Source organism: Rhinatrema bivittatum, chromosome 3 (genome assembly GCF_901001135.1).
Source record: "Rhinatrema bivittatum chromosome 3, aRhiBiv1.1, whole genome shotgun sequence".
In the NCBI taxonomy this organism is placed as follows: Eukaryota; Metazoa; Chordata; class Amphibia; order Gymnophiona; family Rhinatrematidae; genus Rhinatrema; species Rhinatrema bivittatum.
Genome location: NC_042617.1, coordinates 415738917 through 415760715, shown reverse-complemented (window position 1 = coordinate 415760715; position 21799 = coordinate 415738917). Strand labels below are relative to the sequence as shown.

Sequence of the window (21799 nt, the reverse complement as noted above, 5' to 3'; positions counted from 1 at the left end):
TTGCACTTATACCAGAGGCCGCTACTCTGGAGGCTGTTTCAAAACTATCATAAGCAGCTCGGACTTTGTGCTTGCCAGCTTCAAGTCCTTTGTGAATGCTTGCTTGGGCTGCTTCTTGATATTGCTGTGGTAACGAAGTTGAAAACTTTTGCATCTGTTTCCACAGATTCCTTGGATATTGAGTCATGTATAACTGATATGATGCAATTTTTGTGTTTAACAAGGCTCCTTGATAAATTTTCCTACCCAGGGAATCCAAGAATCTATGATCCTTACCTGGAGGAGTGGAGGAATGCGGCCTTATCCGTTTTGATTTCTTTTGTGCAGATTCCACAACAACTGATTGGTGTGGAAGTTGTGCTTTCTGGTAGCCGGGAACAGACTGTACCAAGTAAGTAGTATCCACTCTTATTGATAGCAGGTACTGAGCATGGGTGCTCCCAGAGTCTATACTGGGAGTCTAGGAGGACTTCATGGACAGGTATCACCAAGACTTGTTTTGGAGGATCCACGAATTGGAGGACCTCCAGTGTTTGCCGTCTAGCATCCTCTTCAGCTACCAGAGTAAACGGTATGGTGTCCGCCATATCCTGAACAAAGTTTGTGAAGGATAAATCCTCCGGTGGAGATTTCTTCTGTTCTTCTGGAGGGGGAAGGATCAGACAAATCCTTCAGAAGAAGTGTCTGTATGCCTGTCATCCCATGTATCACATGGATTGTCCTGATGTGGAGACATTGGAGAAGACCTTTGTGGACGAGGAAGTCCTGAAGGACCTGGCTGCAGATCATCTATAGGTATCCGTCCAGGAATTTCTTCTCGTGGCTTGGATGGAATAGGGCAGACTATTTCATCAAATTTCTTCATGAGAAGCTGGTACAGCGCAAATTCAGGATGTCCTGGAGCCCCAGGTGACATCAGCATCAATGGCATCGGGTCTGGCATAGACGATGGGATCAGCATCTGTATAGATTGTCGCCTCTGTATAGACAGCGGCTGTGGAAACACCGGCATCGGTACGGGTGCCGGCATCGGTGAAGGCACCGGTATAGACGTTTGTTGATCCTTTAAGGCCTGGAGCACCGCTTGATGGATGAAATCCAACAATTCCTGAGTGACAGCTGGTGCAGGCAGAGCATCTGTACATGGTGGCGGTGGAGGTGTCGATTGTCCTTCCACAGAGCCCTGTGGAGGTTCGACAACTGGTGTGTCGCCATGGGATGAAGGCCTCAGTGTCTGAGGTACCGGTGTTTCCTGGATTCTAGGCAGTTTCGTGGTCGATTCCTCTGGAGAGAGAAGCGCCTCTGGTATCGATGGGTGTCTGTGCCAATGGCGGTGCTTCGAATGGTGTTCAGTCACTGACTTCGTCGATGGATGGTCCCCCAACCCTTCCGGACGACGTTTTTTCAAAATTATGCGTTTGGAGACTCCGGCCGGAGACGATTGAGTAGTTGGAATAAATGCTCCATCTTTTCTTGGCAGGCCTTTCTTCCCTTCGCGGTCATTTCTGCACACTTGGGACAGGTTGTTACATCGTGTTTTTCCCCTAAACAAAGCACACACTCTAGGTGTGGGTCTGTAATGGACATTGTCTGATTACAGTTGGGACATTTTTTAAATCCCGTGGCCATACTTTATCGTCGACAGCCATCGATGAAATGAGAGGAAACGCGAGTGGAAAAATTTTTACTCAAAGTAAAAAAAGAGACTAAGATTTACTCACCAGCCGGTGAAAATAAATGGTGTGAAATCTGATTTTTAGTCAGACAAAAACTGTGAGGAAACTCAAAGGCTCCTGCTCCGCGATGCCTACAGCAGCGCGGAAAAACGAAGACTGAAGAGAGACCCCTGTGGCAGAGAATATCATGGCAAGCTGGGCATGCTCAGTGGCCTCACAGGGCCAGTCAAAAGTTTCTAGAAACTTTGACAGAAAGTTTTCCACAATAGGGCTCCATCAATGTTGTCACCCATATGTGAGGACTAGCATCCTGCTTGTCCTGGGATAAAGGGGTTGGCCAGAGGCGGGCTGGGACATTGCCATTAAGGCACTGTCCAGCTGAAGTGCATGCTGGAAATGACAGACCCATGCAACTTGCTGTTGCTCTGGGCTGCGGGTTAAGTAAAAAAATTTAAAAAATCTACACTAAGGTAGGCAGTGGGATTTTAGGAGTCAGAGCATAGGGCAAATTGCATTGCTGTGCAGATTGTAAGATTCCCCCCTGCTTACGTGCGCAATTCGGCACTTGCACACGGGTAGTGGATTTTATAATTTTCACATCAACGCCTGCATGTTATAAAATAGCTGCAGCCATGTGCGCACATGGACGCCTGTGCACAGGTTTGAAAGTTACAGTCTAAGTGTTTGATGCTCTAAGCTAAAGGTAAGAGCATTTATTTATTTATTTATTTTTAGATTTTTATATACCGGTGTTCCTGTATTAAAATACAGATCACATCGGTTTACATTGAAACATAAAAATTACGCCAAGAGGCAGTACATATAACAAGGTTATGGAACTTGGAAAACATGGAAAACAGAGCATGAGCAAGTATGATAATCAGATGATCTCAAAACATCTTTGGAAGATGGAGGAGGTTTTTATATTTTATTGTAATCTTAAAGAATAGATTTAGTTATAGCAGGCTTCTGTCCAACAATGGGTTAACTGTTATGCTCAAAGCTGTGATGCAACCACAAATGTTTAGTAAGAAGCATAAAACAGAATACCTCAAAATGGTCAGATTCATTGTCGTCATCTAGATGTATTTTCTCTTCAAATAAAGTCAATGGGTCTCGAATAAACAGATGTGCAACATGTTGTGCTAAAAGGTGGTCAATGCCTATGACAAAGAAATTACTGCAAGATTAAAAAGTACATAACAATACAGAAGTCATATTAGCTAAAGGATTTCTCTCAAGTGGAAAAGGTGTACAAAGTTAGTTGTGTGATGACTATACCATCGGTTATGCTCAATCAAATGCTGGAGGGAAAAAAAAAACAAAAACCAAAAAACACACTTTCTCCACAAGGCATTCTTGAGATTCTGCAGAAAGGGGAACTCCTGGGAAAAAAAGCAATTATTTCTGTATCTACTAAAAGAACTTTAAGATGGAATGCTGCACAACTTGGAATGTGAGCCAGAACTAGTTTTATTTATTAAGCAATGTGACTGGAATACCCTATAAACAAGCCTACCTACCTCAGCCTACTGCACCAACTACTAGAAAAGGCTTAGTGGTTAAAGCAGGGTGTTGAGAACTAAGGTTCAAATCCCACTTCCCCCATTAACATGCCTCGTAACCTTACACAAGTCATCTCCCATTGTCTCAGGTATCCACTTGGATTTTAAGCCCTCTGGGGAAAGGGCTTATTGTATCAATTCTAATAATGCTATAAGCCACCTTGAGTATCATTTGGGAAGTTGGACTAAAGTTAAAAATAAAAAATTTTTAGCTATCAATTCTTTCACAAATATGCACAAATTTCTATTATTAGTTAGGACTGAAAGTGTTGCATAAATTGTCACATTTAATAATTCCCAATTATGTACTTATGAGCATTTTTAATAAAGCTATTTGGAGAATCATACATTAAACAGCTGATCTCAGTATGCTATTAAGATAGATATTGGATTGTACATTGCTTTAACCATGAATTACACAGCCTCAATGCCTGTTCAGCAGGAGATAATGCCGTCATGCATTCAAAAATATCAATATTGCACCATTCATCAAGCCAAGCAATTATAATAGGGTCTTTGTTACAGTTTTATCATCCATTACAAATTGGGAAGTACTTGTCACAAGAATTTCAGTTTAAAATTTTGTAATTCTTTCAGACAGAGGCTGACATGGTGATAAACATACACAGCTTTGGATCAAAGGCCAGCCACTTTTAGAATTACAATGTTTAAAGTCCTCAGGAGAAGATCAATGGTTGTGCTAGAGACTGTGACACCCTCCTTCCCTTAACTATCGTACTGTGACTGAACTCCCAGATATCAACCAATTCCAGGTGTGGGAGCTGCAAGTTGCTCTGGCTCTGCCCCTTGCCTTGGCACCTGTGACTGAGCCACCCATAAGAGGTTCACCCTCTTGTCCCTCCTTCAGTGGTGAGGAAGCACAAGAGGGTTTCACTCTTATGCCTGTATATATTTAATTAGGAAGTAGGTATCCGAGTAGTCCAATATCCTCAGTTTTGGTTTTGAAGTTTTATGTATTTTTCTTTGCTTATTTACTGTATACCTGCTATACGTAAGCTTTCTTGATGTATTCTCTATGGACAGCAGAACAAAACATCCACAAAAGGGGGTGATGTCATCCTTAAGGTTCAGTGTTGGAGCATACTCTGAGTTCAGAAGACAAAACCTTCCTGAGCATGTGCAGGATTTCTCATGATACTACTGAGCAAGCACCACATTCCTTTCTCAAGCTAGCTTCAACGAATAAGACGTGGGAGGGATTGTGTAGATGTTTATTTTGCTGTCCATCGAGAATACTTGCTACAAAGTAAGCATCTTTTGCTTTCTCTGTGGACAAGCAGGAACAAAGTCAGCCAAACAAGTGGGGACTCCCATGATAACAGTTGTGACCTGAATGTAATTTTACTTCCTTTTAGCATTTTGCAACCAGAAGAGACAGGGGAGTAGTATTTAAAACTATTTCTATACCGTATGCTCACAGGAGCGGTTGCAGCAGTTTACAATTAAAAGGGTCACATGCATAATTCTAAAAACATGTATATACAAACTAAATAATAGTTTGTATATACAAACTATTCCAAAATATATACAAACAGTTCCAAAATTATCTGCTGTTCCTGATCATATGTAGCTGGCAACAAAAAAGAAAAATGTTAACCCACACTTAGTTTCTTGTTGTATCCTCACAAAATTCTCACTGGAACAGCCATGTCTTAAGGTCCTTTTTAAAGGCCTTCATGTCAGAGAGGGTTCTTAAGCATTCAGGTATACTGTTCCAAAGGATTGGACTGGCAACTGAAAACTCCCAAATACCTCACTTCACCTAAATGTGTGTGATGGATTGAGGGGAATTTTAGCAGACCTTTGTCCTGTGAATGTAGACTGCGAGAATGAATGTAAATTCTCAAAGTTGCACTCAACCATGGACTTTCAAATTAGTTTTCAGTTTGTGAATTAACATCAGATTTTTGTAAATCAAGTCTAGCATGAACTGGAAGCCAATGTAATGCCTCCAATACAGGCTTGATGTGATCAAATTTCCTTTGTCCACATAATAGGTGAGCTGCCGAGTTCTGTAGAAGTAATAATCTCGTGGAATGCTGCCTTTGGAAGTCTCAATAGGAGAGAACTGCTGTATAATCTAATCCTGAAAATATATCACGGCCTGTAGAATCAATCTGAAATAATCAGGCTCCAAGAGATACTGAAAATTTTTAAGTAAACAAACAGGCTTAAAATAACCTGTTCAAATCAAGTTTTTGTTTATGTGAGAATTCAATCTAGTGTCAATTAAGATACCTAGGTCTCTGGAGATAGAAGAGATTTGAATACAGTGGCCATTGAAATAAATACTTGAATTATCAGGAATATATCAGATTCCAGAAAGCATGGCCTTGTTGGTTGGTCAGGACAGGTTTGATGCTTGAGCCAGAAGGGTAGAGAGCTCTGTCTAAAGTATCTGTAAATCCCCTTCCTCCCCACTCCCCTGAGGTGAGTGGGGAGGAAGTTACTGGAAATGCAACTGGTAACCCTGACGCATGATGGACAGGACCTGAAGGTCTGATGCGATTGTAGCCCATCAATCTGCGAGCACCTGGAACAGGCCCCCAATCAGGGGACGGCACCTGGCGGAGAAGGTTGGCTCATGCTCCCTGGCCACCAGTCAAAACCCCATGGTGGGGGTTCTGCAGCAGAACAGTGGTTGCCTTGGCCTCGCCCTGAGAGTAGGCCGTTGAGCCCTGGACCTCTGTGCTGGTGGGTAGTATTTTTGAGGTCGATAAAAAGGCCTCTTTGGGTATTGCTGTGGGGGGCTTCTTGGATGGCTAGATGTCAGAGGAACTAGCTGACAACTGCTGAAGAGTCTCCTGATAGTTTTGGATCTCAGGGTGCCAGTCTGGCTCACAGCCATGCTGTCCGCCGGGCTCCTATACCTGCTGCAGCAGCAGTTCTCATGGCTATCAAAGCAGAGCGAACCTCGTGCTTATTGCACTCCAGACCCTGCTTGACAATTATCTGGAAATCCTCCTAGAATTGCTGTGGTAGGTACTCACTAAATTCAAGGGCCTGCTTCCATAGGTTCCTGGAGTACTGCCCCATGCATAATTGGTAGCAAGCTATCTGGGCAGTCAACATGGTGCCCTGAAACACCTGGCATCCAAGGGCATAGAGAACCTTGTGCTCTTGCCCGGGGGGAGCAGAGGTATGGGTGTGGATCCTTTTCGCCTTTTTTAGGGCTGACTACCATCGACTAGTGGAGTTGACAGCAGTCGAATCCAGTGGATGGCTGGACTAGGTATACTGTGTCCGTCTTCCAGTTAACCGGTGGCACCAAGATGGGGTGTTCCCAAAGGTGGGTTGCCATTTCCTTGAAGATGATATGGACTGCTGCCACCACCACCTCTTTCAGGGCATCTATGAATTGGAGAATCTCAAGCATCTTGTGCCTTGTGTCCTACTCTGTTAAAAGCTGGAAAAGCACCAATTCTGCCATGGCCTTCATGAATTCTCTGGGGAAGATTTTCGTCACTCTTCCGAAGGAGGGGGCTCGGAAGGCAGATCCTTCAATTCCTCACAAGAGGATACGGATGCCTCCCCTCTGGGAATGTGTGTGTGGGGAGGTTGAAGAACCAACAGTGGACAAGACGTAGGTCTCGAGGGCACAGAGGAGCCAGAGGCATCGATGGGCCCTAGAGGTTGCAGGAGTGCCAATGGATCCAACGGTGTCGGTGTGATCAGAGGCCCTGAAGGCATCAGTGGAACTGATCCCGCTGGTCCTGGGACAGCTGGGAAGTGATGTGGCACCGTGCGTCCCCGAGCTGCCATCGAACCCAATGGCCCTTCCTCCTCAGAGGAGTCGCTCACTGGTATGGGGGCCAGTGACAGTGGCGCTCCCTTCAGCCACGAAGGGGGGCTTGAGGCTCTGGAGCTGGCTGCATTGGTAGGACACCGAGCAGCATATCGAGCTGTTCCAGTAATGGCGCATACACCAGTGGAATAGGCTCTTGCGGTGGTGGTGGTCCCTGCAGGGTCCGACTGATCACTAACTGCATGTACCTCTCTAACTCCTCCTCAAAGGCAGAGGATAAAAGGGCTTGAGGAGCAGGTGGAAATCGGGACATCCCCTGGAGCACAGAGGGACACGAAGCCCTCCACTGGTGTCTCTGGAGGCCGCCTGGAAGCATTGGCGGGTTTGGAGGGGATTGCTTCCTCCACCCTAGACCGCTTAGTGGGAGGCACCAACGTCAATACCTGTCCATGGTCTGGCTTAGATGATCAATGCCCGTTTCTTCGACCTTTCTTTATGGTCACCGCAGTCCTTGCCTGGAAGAGATGGCGAATGGGGCGACAAAAACCACGGTCTGCCCCTGCACAGAGACTGGGGCCGGGGAATGTGGGAGGGGGCGACCCCGATAGAGGTTGAAACCGGGATCTCCTTTCTGAGTGGGGTGGAGGTCCCCGAGGCAGAGGATGTATCAGACTGCTTGGACCCAAGTAGTTTTTCGTTTTGTCAAGACGGATCCGATGGTCCTTAGGGGGTCATCTGGGCACAGAGATCACAACCACGGACATCGTGGGATGCCCCCAGGCAGAGAATGCAGACCTCGTGGAGGTCTGTAATGGACAGTCTGGGGGCACCAGCTGAAGCCAGTCAATGCCATGGAAAAAAAGTATGCGGTCGATGGTCGGCAGGCACCAGGGAAGGAGGCTGTCTGCAATCAACCGCAAAAATGTGAGGGACGTACCAGATCACTGAAAATGACTCGAAGGAGGTACGAGGGACCCTACGCAATGCGTGGAAGGGAAAAAAAACACTTCCAAAAAGCAAAAAAAAGCTACCAAATAGAGCGCGAGCTCCGCAACATCTTTGCAGTAAAGGAGACTGAAGAGGTACCCCGTGTGGACGCGTGGTTAGCGCTATGCTGGGCATGCTCAGTGTGCCTATCAAAGTTTCTAGAAAATTTGACAAAAGAATTTCGCGCCGGGCTCCATCGGATGATGTCACCCATGTGTGGGGACAACCATCCAGCTTGACCTTGGAGAAATTATTAAAACATGTTTACCATTTTCCATTTTAGCAGCCTCATTCACAGTCTCTGGAAAGTCTAGTCATTTCAACTTTGTTCTTAATGCCTTATTAAATGAACTTCAAAAGGGCAGAAACATCTCAAGTTTGGATATTTTTTTGGTCATCTAATAAAGACTAGTGATCAAGTTATGGTTGCCACTGGATTTTTCACAATATCTTTTCAGAAATACCATTCTCAGCTGCATCTCCAAAATGTTCTGCCTTTTTACTTGCTACCATTAATCTCTATATCTAAGTTCAATAGGGTTTCTCTAAAGCAGCTATGAGCAACTGGTCTTCAAGATCCACAAAGATCTGGTTTTCAGATAGCTACAATGAATATGCAAGATACATTTTCATAAAATGGAAGCAGTCTATGCAAATATACTGCATACATATTATAGATATCCTGAAAACCAGACCCAACTGTGGCTATTGAGGAGCAGTTAGCCACCCCTGCTCTAAAGATTTTTCAACCTTTTTAAAATGGAGTTTGTCATGTTAATGTCACTTATTTCTGTGTAATAGATCCCCCAGTTATAACAAGTTCATTCCTCCATACACAATAAAAGACAGTAAAATAGTAGATACCTTCTTTAGTTAGTTGCTTGTAGATTTCTTTATCTACTATCAGGTCAAGATCATTATATTTTTCACCACATTTAGATAAATAACTGTCTATGGAATCATATCTGGATTTGCTTATTCTGTACTTGTTATTCTTTAGTGGCTAGATAAAAGAAAAAACATTTACAATTAGTGACTAACTTGCTATTGAAAAATTGAGTTTTTAAAAATATATTCTAATTAACATGTGCAAAAGTAAACAAGAAAAGGATGCATTTACTTGTAATTTATATTACATTGGTGCACAATAGTTAACTAGGTATAATTTTATAAATAGTTCTTCACATGTAAAGAAAGCTCAATTTAGTGAATCTATTATAGTCTTACAAAGCATGGATATTAAAAATCAGAGCTTTAACCCATCACAGCTCTATATATTTAGAATAAGCTATGATGCACTGAAAGTGGGATAGAAACTGTAGGAGTTTAGAGACAGAATAGTAAGGACTGTAGTATGAAATGGGGGGGGGGGGAAGGGTGGAAAGAGAGGTAAAGTAAGGATACAGACACCTTATGGTTGCTGCCTCACTGGATTACTAACACATAAAAATTTTTCTAGACTAAATTAGATACTGATCTAGATAAAACACCTTCCACATTTACAGCTCAAGAGCTCTCCAGGTCTCTGATAACACAGAAGTTTGCCAGAAGGACAGACAACTTAGTAAGCATAAGGGCAGTTACACACTGGGAAAAGATTCTTGTAATTAAGGTTTGAAAAAGCCCTTGAATGTCACACCTTCAGTCCTCTCTCCTCTTGTGTTCTATCGTCTACAGAATCAGAGATAACACCCCAGCGACAATCAATATCTGATACATAGCCTCTGTAGAAAGGGGATGCAGCACTTAAAGCCATCTAACACATAAGAGGGGAAACAAAAACAAGATCAGAAACAATGAAACATTCTATATGCACTTCATATCACATAAGTTACAATTTCAAGAAAAGTGTTTTTTGGGGTTTTTTTTTACAATATTGGGGGGGGGGGGGGGGAACTATTGACTTTCCAAAAACAAATTCCTCAACTGTTAAAAAATGGTACATTTAAAAACAGAGCTGCAAATGCAGTTCTTAAAACCATTTATTGTGGCTTTCTTTCCTGATATTGTGAGGTAGCACTGAAAAGTTTTGTTTGAGGGGGCTGCAGAAGCTGCAAGGCAATTTTCCTAACTAATATAGAATATTAGAAAAAAAGTTACACATCTGTGCTGTTGCTTAGATGAAAAAATAAGTGAGGGTGCTCACAAGGCAATGCTTGAGTGGGAATTCCTGCACATGCTCAGTAGAGCACAAAGCTCTAATAGCTTTGAGAGAGGTGTTCATTCTGTGCTGCTGGATGGTATCATCCAATATATCATGGATAATTCAGCCCTGCTTACTGATAGAAAAATTAATATAACAAGAGGGATTGCTTTTTTGGACAATGTGTAATACAGCAAATATTTCAATAGCAAGTAAAATCACAAATTCAGTATAGCATCCATTTTTATATGCTTGAGAGAAATTTAAGAAGCAAGCTTTATTACTCACTGCAATTGGGCAGATTGTTGCTAACTGGTCATAAAGATATCTGGCTTCAGAAATACTACAAGCTTGGAATGTTACCTGTTGGGGAAAAAAAAAAAAGTATTTGCAGCAACCTAAGTAAATAAAAGTAGATCAATTTATACTCCTACAGGAAAACTGAAAATTTTAAAATGAAATGAAGTCAACATATTTTCTCTTTGCCTCTACTTAATTTTATTTGGTACTCAGATCTCTTTTCAACATAGACCTTATAGAGAAATTACTAAGAATTATCAAGCCTGCTATCCAAAGCTGTTTATCCATGTTAGTTGCAATGATATGCTGTGTGGTAGCAAACAGTAAGTGATTTCATAATTCTAGGATAGAGCATTAAGCAGGTAGAAGCACAGGTTATATTCAGTCCTCCAAGTCAAGAACAGATGCCATGACTGAGTAACATGCATGAATGGGTGTATAAATGGTATTGACAAGAGTGTGTTTCCTGGACCATGGGATGATATTCCACAGAGTGTTGAGTAGAGATGGGGTTTACCGTCTTCCAAATCAGACTAGCAAACCTACTGAGAAAGGCTTAAATTACAATCAGGGATAGGTGTCCAAAGCCCTAAGTAAAAGTAGTCCAATGATTACATTTTTAAAACATTTATAAACAGTGAAAAGCTGAAACATCTGGAAAGCTATGTATATTAATGTTCATAGTATGGTATATAAAGTCTCAGATCTAGAAACAGTCCTGGAAGATGCTGACTTGGATACAGTGGCAAAAAATCACAAAGACATGTACACAAAGAACCATAACTTGTATATAGTTATACCAGGTTAAAATGTATTCAGGAAGGACAAGGTAGGAAAAAAAAAAGGGAGGAACAGTGATATATTAAATATTAAAGCAGCAGAATTGCAGGACTTGATAGATGAGACAGCACTATGAGTTAATTTGAAAAGAGGGAATTGAACATCCATTTCTACTATTGTGACAGACGTCCTTTGCAAGCAGAACAGATTTAATTGAAGACATTCACAAAAATTGTTATGAAAGGTGCTATTAAGTGATTTCCATCTGCTGTATATTGATTGGGATATCCCAGCGGCAATGTCATCTAGAAGCAGGAAGAACTGTTCTAGCAACTGGTAACAGAACACACATGAGGAGATTATTCTTGACTTGGTTCTTACAAATGTGAAGAGTGCTTCTGATGTGGGGGATCACCTGGGATTCATCGATCACAGGATGATGTGGTTCAGTATTACAACACAGGAGAGATGGCTCATTTAAAGGCAAGGATCCTGGACTATAGGAAACCTCTGTTAAGATGGTGGTGGGGGAAGAAAGGGAAGACTGAGGAGGTATCAACTGGATGGCATAAGAGGGGAAGTAGAGGAGCAGTAGGCAAAAACTTAGTTATAGGACAATAAGTATTGTTAGGAAAGTAAAAGTTGAGGGAAAAGGAGCCATTGAGGTTTTCTAACGTGCCTGAAAAGGTTAAGGGGTGGTGGTGGAAGTTAGCATTCATAAACAAGAGATTGCAGAAACAGGAAGACAGGCAATATCTGGAAAAGCTCAGAGAAGCTGGTAAAGGAATCATGAAAGACCATGAAAATGGAAGAAAAAACCTTAACATGGTAAAAACAGAGGGACAAGAATATTTAGATGTAGCAACAGAAGTGCAAAAATGGGATTGAAAGACTCAAAGGTGAAGGGCGGGGGGGGGGGGGGGGGGGGCGGGGGTTAGAATATGTAGAGGCCAACAGTAGAAAGCAGAATTACTTAAATATTTTTGTTCAGTATTCACTCAGGACCACAGAAGCTGCCACAAATAGGAATGGAAGCAAGGTGGACCTCAATTTTCAGAAGATTATGTTCATAAGGGGCTAGCAAAACTAAAAGCAGATAAATTGAGGCTGGATGTTATATGTCAGAGTATTAAGGAACTTTGAGAAGTTCTAGTAGCTCTGCTCTCTGACCTTGTCAATACTTCTTTAGTGTCAGGAATGGTTTCAAAGGACTAGCTAGGCAGAAGTGGTTCCTAGTCACAAAAGTGGAAGGAGGAGCCTGAAAACTATAGACTGATTAGTCTTACCGTGGTGGTGAGTAAATTAATGGAACACTGTTAAACAAAAGATAACAGGAAAACTGTTTCTGAAAAGCAGAGCTGCTTACCTGTAACAGGTGTTCTCCCAGGACAGCAGGATGTAGTCCTCACATATGGGTGACGTCAGACAGAGCCCCGTCACAGAATACTTTTGTCAAAGTTTCTAGAACTTTGATTGGCACACTGAGCATGCCATAATCCCTGTGGCCACAGGGGTCTCCCTTCAGTCTCGTCTGTAGCAAAAGGTGCTAGCAAAAAAATAAAACAAAACTGATTCAGATCCAACTCCGAAGGGTGGCAGATGGTTTTGTGAGGACTACATCCTGCTGTCCTGGGAGAATACCTGTTACAGGTAAGCAACTCTGCTTTCTCCCAAGACAAGCAGGATGGTAGTCCTCACATATGGGTGATTAGAAAGCTACAGGCTGACATTTGGACCAACAGCATACAACTTATGCAACAGGCACAACAACTGGTGTACTGTTGGTAAAAGTGAGGAAGCCTGAAAATCACAGCAGATGGATATGGAAAGAGTCGGGATTATACTGGAAATAAGTTTTTCCAAGACGGATTGGCCAAAAGCAGAGTCTTTACTGCTTGGACAAGGAAGGACGTCATGTGCTGCAAATGTGTGGAGAGAGCTCCATGTTACAGCCTTACAGATCTCAGCAATCTATACTGAACGATAGTGTGTTACTGATGTTGCCATGGCTCTTACTGAGTGCGCCTTCACTCGACCCTGAAGGGGAAGGCCTGCTTTCTCATAGCAGAATTCAATACAGTCTGCTAGCCAGTTGGAGAGAGTTTGTTTGCTCACTGCATCTCCCAGTTTGTTTTTATCGAAAGAAACAAGGAGTTGGGTGGATTTCCTATGGACTGCAGTGCAGTCTAGGTAAAATGCAAGTGCACGTTTACAGTCCAAGGTGTGTAAAACGCTTACCCTGGTGAGAGTAAGGCCTTGGGAAAAAGGTGGACAAGACTATAAACTGATTCAGGTGAAAGTCTGTTACTACCTTGGGAAGAAATTTAGGGTAGGTACGGAGGACCACACTGTCATGGAGGAACCTTGTATAGGGTGAGTATGTATGTGACAAGGGCTTGTAACTCACTGACCCTTCAAAGCAGATGCAATGGCTACTAGGAAAAGAACTTTCCATGTAAGAAATTTATCACAGGAGTGCAAAGGCTCAAACGGTGAACGCATGAGTCTTGAAAGTACTACGTTTAGGTCCCATTCGATAACTGGTGGCCGTAGAGGGGGCTTAAGTTGTAGTAGGCCCTTCATAAACCGACACACAAGGGATTGCACTGTTATTGGGGCATCCCCATCTCCCTTGTGATACGCTGAGATGGCACTGAGATGTACCCATACTGAGGAAGTCTGGAGACCAGAGTCTGAAAGGTGCCAGAGATAGTCTAATAGAGATGGAGTGGGGCAGAAAAAGGGGGTCGATACCTTTCTGCAAGCATATGTTAAATATAGTCCACTTAAAAAGAAAGATTTTCGTGTGGAAGGTTTTCTTGAAGCTACAAGCACTTGGGAAACCTTAGTTGAAAGATTGAGCGGTTGTAGGAGCAGGCTTTCAACATCCAGGCTGTGAGGGATAGGGTCTGAAGGTTTGGGTGGCATAACATACTGTGGTTTTGAGTTATGAGATTGGGCACTGTGCCCAGGCAAATGGGTTCTCAGAGAGGTCAAGAAGAATGGGAAACCATACTTGTCTAGGCCAGTACAGGGCTATGAGTATCATTGATCCCCTGTCCTGTTGTAGCTTCATGAGAGTTTTGGCAATTAGTGGTATCTGAGGATATGCGTATAGGAGGCCTGTGTTCCAGGGGCGAGCAAAGGCTTCCATGGCTAACGTGTTTTGACTGTGCAGGGAGCAGAATTTGTCCACTTTGTGATTCAATTCGGATGCAAAGTGGTCGATGGTTGGTTGACCCCAGTGTTTGAAGATTTTGCTTGCTACACAGGGATCCAGGGACCACTTTTGGGGATGGAAACATTGACTTTCTGTATGCCTGCTAGATAAGTGGCCCGGAGATACATAGAGTGTGCAAGGGCCCAGGCCCAGATCTGCACAGCTTCTTGGCTGAGCAGATAAGAGCCTGTGCCTCCCTGTCTGTTCAAGTACCACATTGCAACTGTGTTGTCTGTCTGTATAAGAACAGTCTTGTGTGAAAGGCAGTCCTTGAACACATATAGAGCATAACGTATAGCTTGAAGCTCTAGGAAATTGATTTGATACCTTGCTTCAAGTTGTGTCCAAGTACCTTGAGTTTGAAGGTTGTTCACATGAACTCCCCAACCCAAGTTGGATGCGTCCGTGGTTAAGGTCACTTGAGGAACTGGCTGCTGGAAGTGTAAACCTGTCTGCAAGTTGGCTATGTTTGTCCACCAGGGAAATGACAGACACGCTGGTTGGTTACATGGATCAGGGATGAAAGAGTTTGAGTGGCTTGGAGCCACTGAGATTTCAAAGTCTATTGAGTTATTCTCATGGCTAGCCTGGCCATAGAAGTCACGTGGACCGTGGAAGCCATGTGGCCCAGCAACGTGAGGAATTAATGGGCTGAGGCTGTTTTGTATGTGCGCAGAGCTGTAGCCAGTTTGGAAAGTACGTCTGCACGGTCGTTGGGCAGAAAGGCCTTTGCGACTGTGGTGTCGCAATCTGCTCCGATGAAGGAAAGGAGGTGAGATGGAATCAAGTGGGATTTCTGGTAATTGATCAGAAATCCTAGCGAGTGTAGAAGATTCGTAGTGAGCTTTAGCAAGTTGAGAGCTCCTTGCTTGGATAGACTCTTTATTAGCCAGTCGTCCAGGTAAGGAAATACGTGTGTGCGTATGGTGCTTCTGCATAGATGTGTGGCAGCCACTGCTAGGCATTTTGTAAACACTCGAGGTGCTGAGGCCAGACCGAATGGCAGAACTCTGTATTGAAAATGTTCGTGACCCACTATGAAATGCAGGTATTTGCGGTGATGTGGGAATATGGCGATATGTGCGTAGGCGTCCTGAAGGTCCAGAGAACAGAGCCAATCTCCTTGTTGTTGTAGGGGAAACAAGGTGCTTAGCGACACCATCCTGAATTTTTTTTTTTTTAAGAAATTTGTTGAGATTGTGGAGGTCTAGGATGGGGCAGAGGCCGCCCAATTTTTCTGGAATCAGAAAATAGTGTGAATAGAACCCTCTGCGTCATGGAGACTGCTTCTACAGCCCTGGTTCGCCAAAGGGTGGAAAGTTCTGATTCTAGAAGCAATGTGTGGTCTTTTCGGGCCCACAGTGGATTAGATGGAGAGTCCAGGGGTACTATGAGGATGTTTAAATGGTATCCCTGAGCTATGATGGATAGTATCCATTGATCTGTTATGAGACGCCAGTTGTGTTTGAAGTGGCGCAATCGACCACCTACGGTTATTTCTGGGTTTGGGTTCATTGACGAGTGGTTGCTGTTCTCTGGAAGCGTATCAAAATCCGGAGGTTGGACCAGCTTGTGGGGCTGGTTGTGCTCTGGGTGCATGTCCCCTCTGAGGGACTCTGGCTGGTCTCGCTCGAGATGCGGGAGGATAGTATTTGCGTGAGTGGTAGAATGGTCTTCAGGGGTCCCTTCTCATGCTTTTGTGGGATAAGGCAGCGTCCATAGTGACTGTAGACAATTGACGTAGGGTCTCGTGGTGGTCCTTCAACTGAGCCACTGTGTCCTGTATTTTATCTCCGAAGAGATTGTCTCCAGTGCACGGGATATCAATAAGCTTATTTTGGACCTCAGGTCTTAAATAAGAAGCTTTCAGCCAGGCCCATCTTCTAGCACTGATTCCTGTTGCTGACAACCGGGAAGCAGTCATATGCCGCTCTTACCTCATTGCTTCCCTGCTTCGAATCTCTTGTGGATGATATAGTCAGGGTTTCTTGCTGCTGTTGAGGCAAGGAGTCCACGAAATCTTGGACTTGCTTACAAAGGTTTCTTTGGTACTGAGTCATATACAGTTGGTAGGTGGCTATACGGGATACAAACATGGAGCCTTGGAAGATTTTTCGACCCGGTCCATCTAGGAACTTCTGGTCTTTACGAGGGGGAGCTGAGGAGTGCTTCTCCACACGACACGGTAACACCTTCCTCTTGTCTCCACCTGCTCTCCACAGGCCCCGATCCTGGAAGCCCCCCCCACGGACGTCGATGCTGATGTAGGAGCGTCGACGGTCCAGTGAGGGTTGAAAAGCACAGCGGCAGGACCGGAGGCGCTGCGCGCCTAAGGAGCGCTACCAAGCGGCAAGCCCCTTAGTTTCTCCTTAAAATTCCTCACACTGCGAGTTACCCCTTATTTTATTCCTCTAAATTAAACTGTAGACTATGCTAAACATGGATTCCAAACACATCCCTTCCATCTCCCTCAATAGACAAAAAAAAAAAAGTTAAGAAAAAACTTCCAAAGCCTTGTAGACATCTAATCTCTATCCCTTAATTCCCAAAATAAATTACTTACGAGCCGATTCAGTAATGTCCACGGGAGAGCGGACGAACGCCCGCAATCCCAGCACGTGCACAGGCCACTCGCCTGTGCGCACGATACAGTATTTAAATTAGGTGGTGCGGTAGAAACGGGCAAAAGGAGAACATAAGAAAATGCCATACTGGGTCAGACCAAGGGTCCATCAAGCCCAGCATCCTGTTTCCAACAGTGGCCAATCCAGGTCATAAGAACCTGGCAAGTACCCAAAGGAGGCGCTAGTAACACTAGCGCCTCCTTTTGACCCGGAGCGGCGGCTGTCAGCGGGTTTGACAGCCGACGCTCAATTTTGCCGGCGTCTGTTCTTGAGCCCGCTGACAACCACGGGCTCAGAAACTAGACGCCAGCAAAATTGAGCGTCCGGTTTTCGGCCCGACGGCCCATTTAAAAAATTTTTTTTAACTTTTTTTTTTTACTCTTCGAGACCTCCGACTTAATATCGCCATGATATTAAGTCGGAGAGTGCACAGAAAAGCAGTTTTTACTGCTTTTCTATGCACTTTCCCGGTGCTGGCAGAAACTAGCGCCTACCTTTGGGTAGGCGCTAATTTCTTAAAGTAAAATGTGTGGCTTGTCTGCACATTTTACTTACTGTATCGCGCGGGCATACCTAACAGGGCCATCAACATGCATTTGCATGTTGAGGGCGCTATTAGGTGCTGCGAGTTGGATGCGCGTTTTCCTCCCCTTACTGAATAAGGGGTAAGGGAAAACGTGCGTCCAAGGGCATGTTAACAGCGTGCTCCGTTGGAGCGCACTGTACTGTATCGGCCTGTTAGTATTTCACTTATTTCCCTACTACTGGTAAATGCGTAATCCCTAGTCAAAAAATGTCATTAAGGATAGGCATTTCTCACAGATAATAACCCTGATATATGTGCAATCACCGAAACCTGGTTTAAAAAAAAAATGTTCTTTTAAATAAACTACCTAAAATAAATATGACATCACATCTATTTCTAGGCTTAACAAAAGAGGAGGTGGTATAATGATACTGTCTAAAAAGGAACTCCTCAAAAAAAAAAAGATTAAAAAAACCCAGCAAATAAATTCTCCACCCAAATTCGAAATAGCTCTCAAATTCCAAGTGGCTACAAATTTGTTTAGTCTATGCACCCCCAAGCCTACTAGAACTTAATGTCTCTCCATTAATTGAGTTTTTCGTTACTAACCTAAAAACTGAAATTCCTACCATCATACTCTGTGACTTTAACTTACATGTCGATAAGGACCCATTATCTCACAACCATGATGCATTCTTAAACTCAATGTCAGCATTAGGTTTTCATCAAATAGTAAATCAACCCACAAAACAGGACACACTCTAGACTTATTATTCATCAACTCTTATCTCAACACCACTCTCAGTCCTACTACTTCCCCAATCCCATGGTCTGATCATAAATTACCTGCGATATAAATATCCAATACACAACTGTAACACCCCCAGCAACCAAGACCAGAATTGAATACAGGAAACCTTGTCAACTAGATACCCTAACTGATCATCTCTCAAAAGCTCTGAATGACCTAGACACATCAAACAGTGATAATGCAATCAATTCATGGTTCTCTAACAAAAAAATGTAGCTGATAATTGCGGCCCACTTATTAAAAAAGATATTTCCATTAACAAAAAAAACCACACCCCATGGTACAACAATGAATTAAGGATATTTAGAACACTGAGAAAGCTGAGAGACATTGGAGAGCTTCTCCTTCCACCGAAACACTAACTACAAATCTCTTACATAAATATAACGAAGCCACAAATAAAGCAAAAAAATAATTCTATTCTAACAAAATAAATTTCAATATAACCCTAGAGCTCTATTCTCATACGTAAAAGACCTGACCAGTCCTATTGAAACTCCCACATCCAACAACTCTTCTAACTGTGATACAATTGCTCAATATTTTAAAGAAAAAACTTTAAACATAATAAAAAAACATAGCTCCGGTGAACTAACCAAATTGTACTATCAAGCAATCCTAAGGAACATTTAACCTCCTTTGACACAGTTTCATCTCTTGAGGTCAAAGGTATAATTAAAAAAAAAAAAAAAAAAAAGGAACCCAGCTGCCCACCCAATTGACCATATCCCAACTAAACTATTAAAAACAATCACCAATATAGTATCTAAACCTATTGCTGATAATTAACTTTTCCATAACCAAAGCTAATGTCCCACTCACTTTAAGATCAGCAATAGTAAAACCAATCACAAAAAACCCACAAGCAAACTCATATGATCTCTCAAACCTAAGACCCATTTCTAATTTACCTTGTATATCAAAAATTCTCGAGAAAGTAATCATCAACTAACAGATTATCTGGAAAAACATACTACCCTGTACCCAGCACAACACGAGTTTAGAAATTTTAGAACAGAGACCCTTTTAACTTCACTACAAGATATCATCCTAAGAGGAACCGATAACAGCCAGTCTTACTGGACATCTCCGCAACCTTTGATACAGTTAACCATAATATCCTCCTTGATAGACTAAACGAAATAGGCATTAAGGACTTAGCGCTCAAATGGTTTAGCTCTTACCTAAGAAGCAGAACCTTCAAAGTAAAATTTCTTGATAAAGAGTCACATCCTATCGATCTCAGCTTCGGCGTGCCCCAAGGATCCTCTCTATCTTCTACACTATTTAATATCTATATGCTCCCTTTATGCAAAATTCTATCAGGCCTCAGTCTAACACATTTTATCTATGCCTATTATGTTCAAATTTTAATACCGATCCAAAAGTCCATTGACCAAACTCAAACTCTGGGGCATATACCAATCCACCATTGAAAAGGTGGTAACCCAAATGAATCTCTCTCTAAATACTAAAAAAAACTGAAATCCTATACATCTCCCCTAAATTAAGCAAGACAAAAGAGCTTGAAATTCAAGAAGCGGCCAAAAACTACCCCATCTCCCTAGAAGTACGAGATCTAGGGATTCTTATAGATTGCGAATTCTCCATGAAATCCTGCGTTAAAAAAAATCATAAGCTATGGTTACTTCAAATTAAACACACTTAGATTAAAACCCCTCCTATTTCCTAAAGACTTTAGAATTGTCTTACAGGCACTTGTCTTATCAAGATTAGACTACTGTAACTCACTATTCTTAGGCCTTCCCGCAAATATAACAAGACCATTGCAACTTCTGCAAAACTCTGCAGCTAGACTCTTGACAGGTACTAGAAGATCTGAACGTATCACCCCAATATTAAAAGAACTTCATTGGCTGCCGGTCAAATACAGGGCGCAGCATAAAATTTATCACTAATACATAAAACCCTCTACAATGAAAAAATTGAATGGCTAACCTCTTCACTTCCACACCCCCCTCAAGATCCACCAGATCAACCGGAACAGGGATGCTACCAATTCCTTCCTTCAAAATTGCCCACCTAAATAATGTAAGAGAAAGATCTTACATTATCTCTATTGCTGGACCCCGTCTATGGAACGCCATCCCGCAGGAATGACGACTAGAAGCTGACATCAATTTTAAAAAAGGGGATTAAAACTTTGCTTTTTAAACAAGCATACCAAGAGCTGTTAGCATAATTATCTTACATTTCTGATTTAATACCAAGGTAATGTATATTTTTATTATATTATCTCTACCCTAACTATACTACCTCCAAGTGTTTAAATTTTGATTTAGCATACTATTTAGTTTGCTATGTTAGTTATATTATGAAATAATATTTACTTTTCTTCTTTGGAAATTTAAATTTTAAATGATCGCCATTAAATCCAAGCACGGGGTCCCCCAGCGGTGAGTTATGAGATGCATCGCCTCAGATGACAGTTCCCACTTTCCTGGATCCAGGTGTTGTCTACTGAGAAAATCCGCCTGGACATTGTCCACGCCTGCGATGTGAGAAGCCGCGATGCGGGTAAAGTAGTGTTCCGCCCAGGCCATCAATAAACTCGCTTCGGCGGCCAGACGACTTCTTGTGCCCCCTTGCCTGTTTACATATGCCATGGTTGTTGCGTTGTCCGAGAGAATTCTTACCGCCCTGCGGTGTACCAACGGGAGAAATTGACGTAAGGCCAGACGAACTGCCTGGGTTTACAACCGATTGATCGACTATGTGGCCTATCGTGGGGACCATCGGCCCTGCACTGCTCTGGATTGACAGACCGCCGCCCCCCCCCCCCCCCCCAGCTGGTCAGACTGGCATCCATCGTAAGAATGATCCAAGGTGGAGGTTCCAAGTCCACCCCTTGAAGGAGATGGTCCAGTATTAACCACCAACTGAGACTGGACCGAGCTGGGTCCGGCAATGGTAATAGCAGCGCTCCCTGCAAAGGCCCAAAGGACCAGTTCCAGAGTAGAAGCCATATGTCCAAGTACCTGTAAATAATCCCAGGCCGTGGGCAAAGGTAGCTCCAACAGGCTCCACACTTGAGGCATTAAATTGACCATCCGCTGGCGGGGAAGGAAAACTTTGCCCGAATAAGTATCGAATCGGGCTCCCAGAAATTCCAATTGCTGAGATGGGACTAGTTGGCTCTTCACGAAGCTGATTACCCAACCTAGCGCTTGCAGTTGATCCAGCACCAACCGAACCGCTAACTTGCAAAGAGCCTCCGACTTTGCCCGTATGAGCCAATTGTCCAGATAGGGATGTACTAAAATTCCCTGGCAGCGAAGGAACGCCACGACTACCACCAACACCTTGGTGAATATTCTGGGGGCCGTCGCCAAACCGAACGGCAGGGTGCAAAACTGATAATGGTCCCCCAGAACCATGAA

At 43.2% G+C, this 21799-nt stretch overlaps 1 protein-coding gene across 1 annotated transcript in view; it reads right to left on the bottom strand.

The window, feature by feature from the left end:
- The window catches only part of GCLC (glutamate-cysteine ligase catalytic subunit), a 189302-nt gene that overhangs the window by 84052 nt on the left and 83451 nt on the right, over positions 1 to 21799 (bottom strand). Inside the window, exons 7-10 of the mRNA XM_029595713.1 lie at positions 10426 to 10500; positions 9634 to 9750; positions 8859 to 8997; positions 2727 to 2839 (exon numbers count right to left, since the gene is read on the bottom strand). Of these exons, the coding sequence (XP_029451573.1) occupies positions 2727 to 2839; positions 8859 to 8997; positions 9634 to 9750; positions 10426 to 10500 (444 nt within the window). The remainder of the gene's footprint in view (positions 1 to 2726; positions 2840 to 8858; positions 8998 to 9633; positions 9751 to 10425; positions 10501 to 21799) is intronic.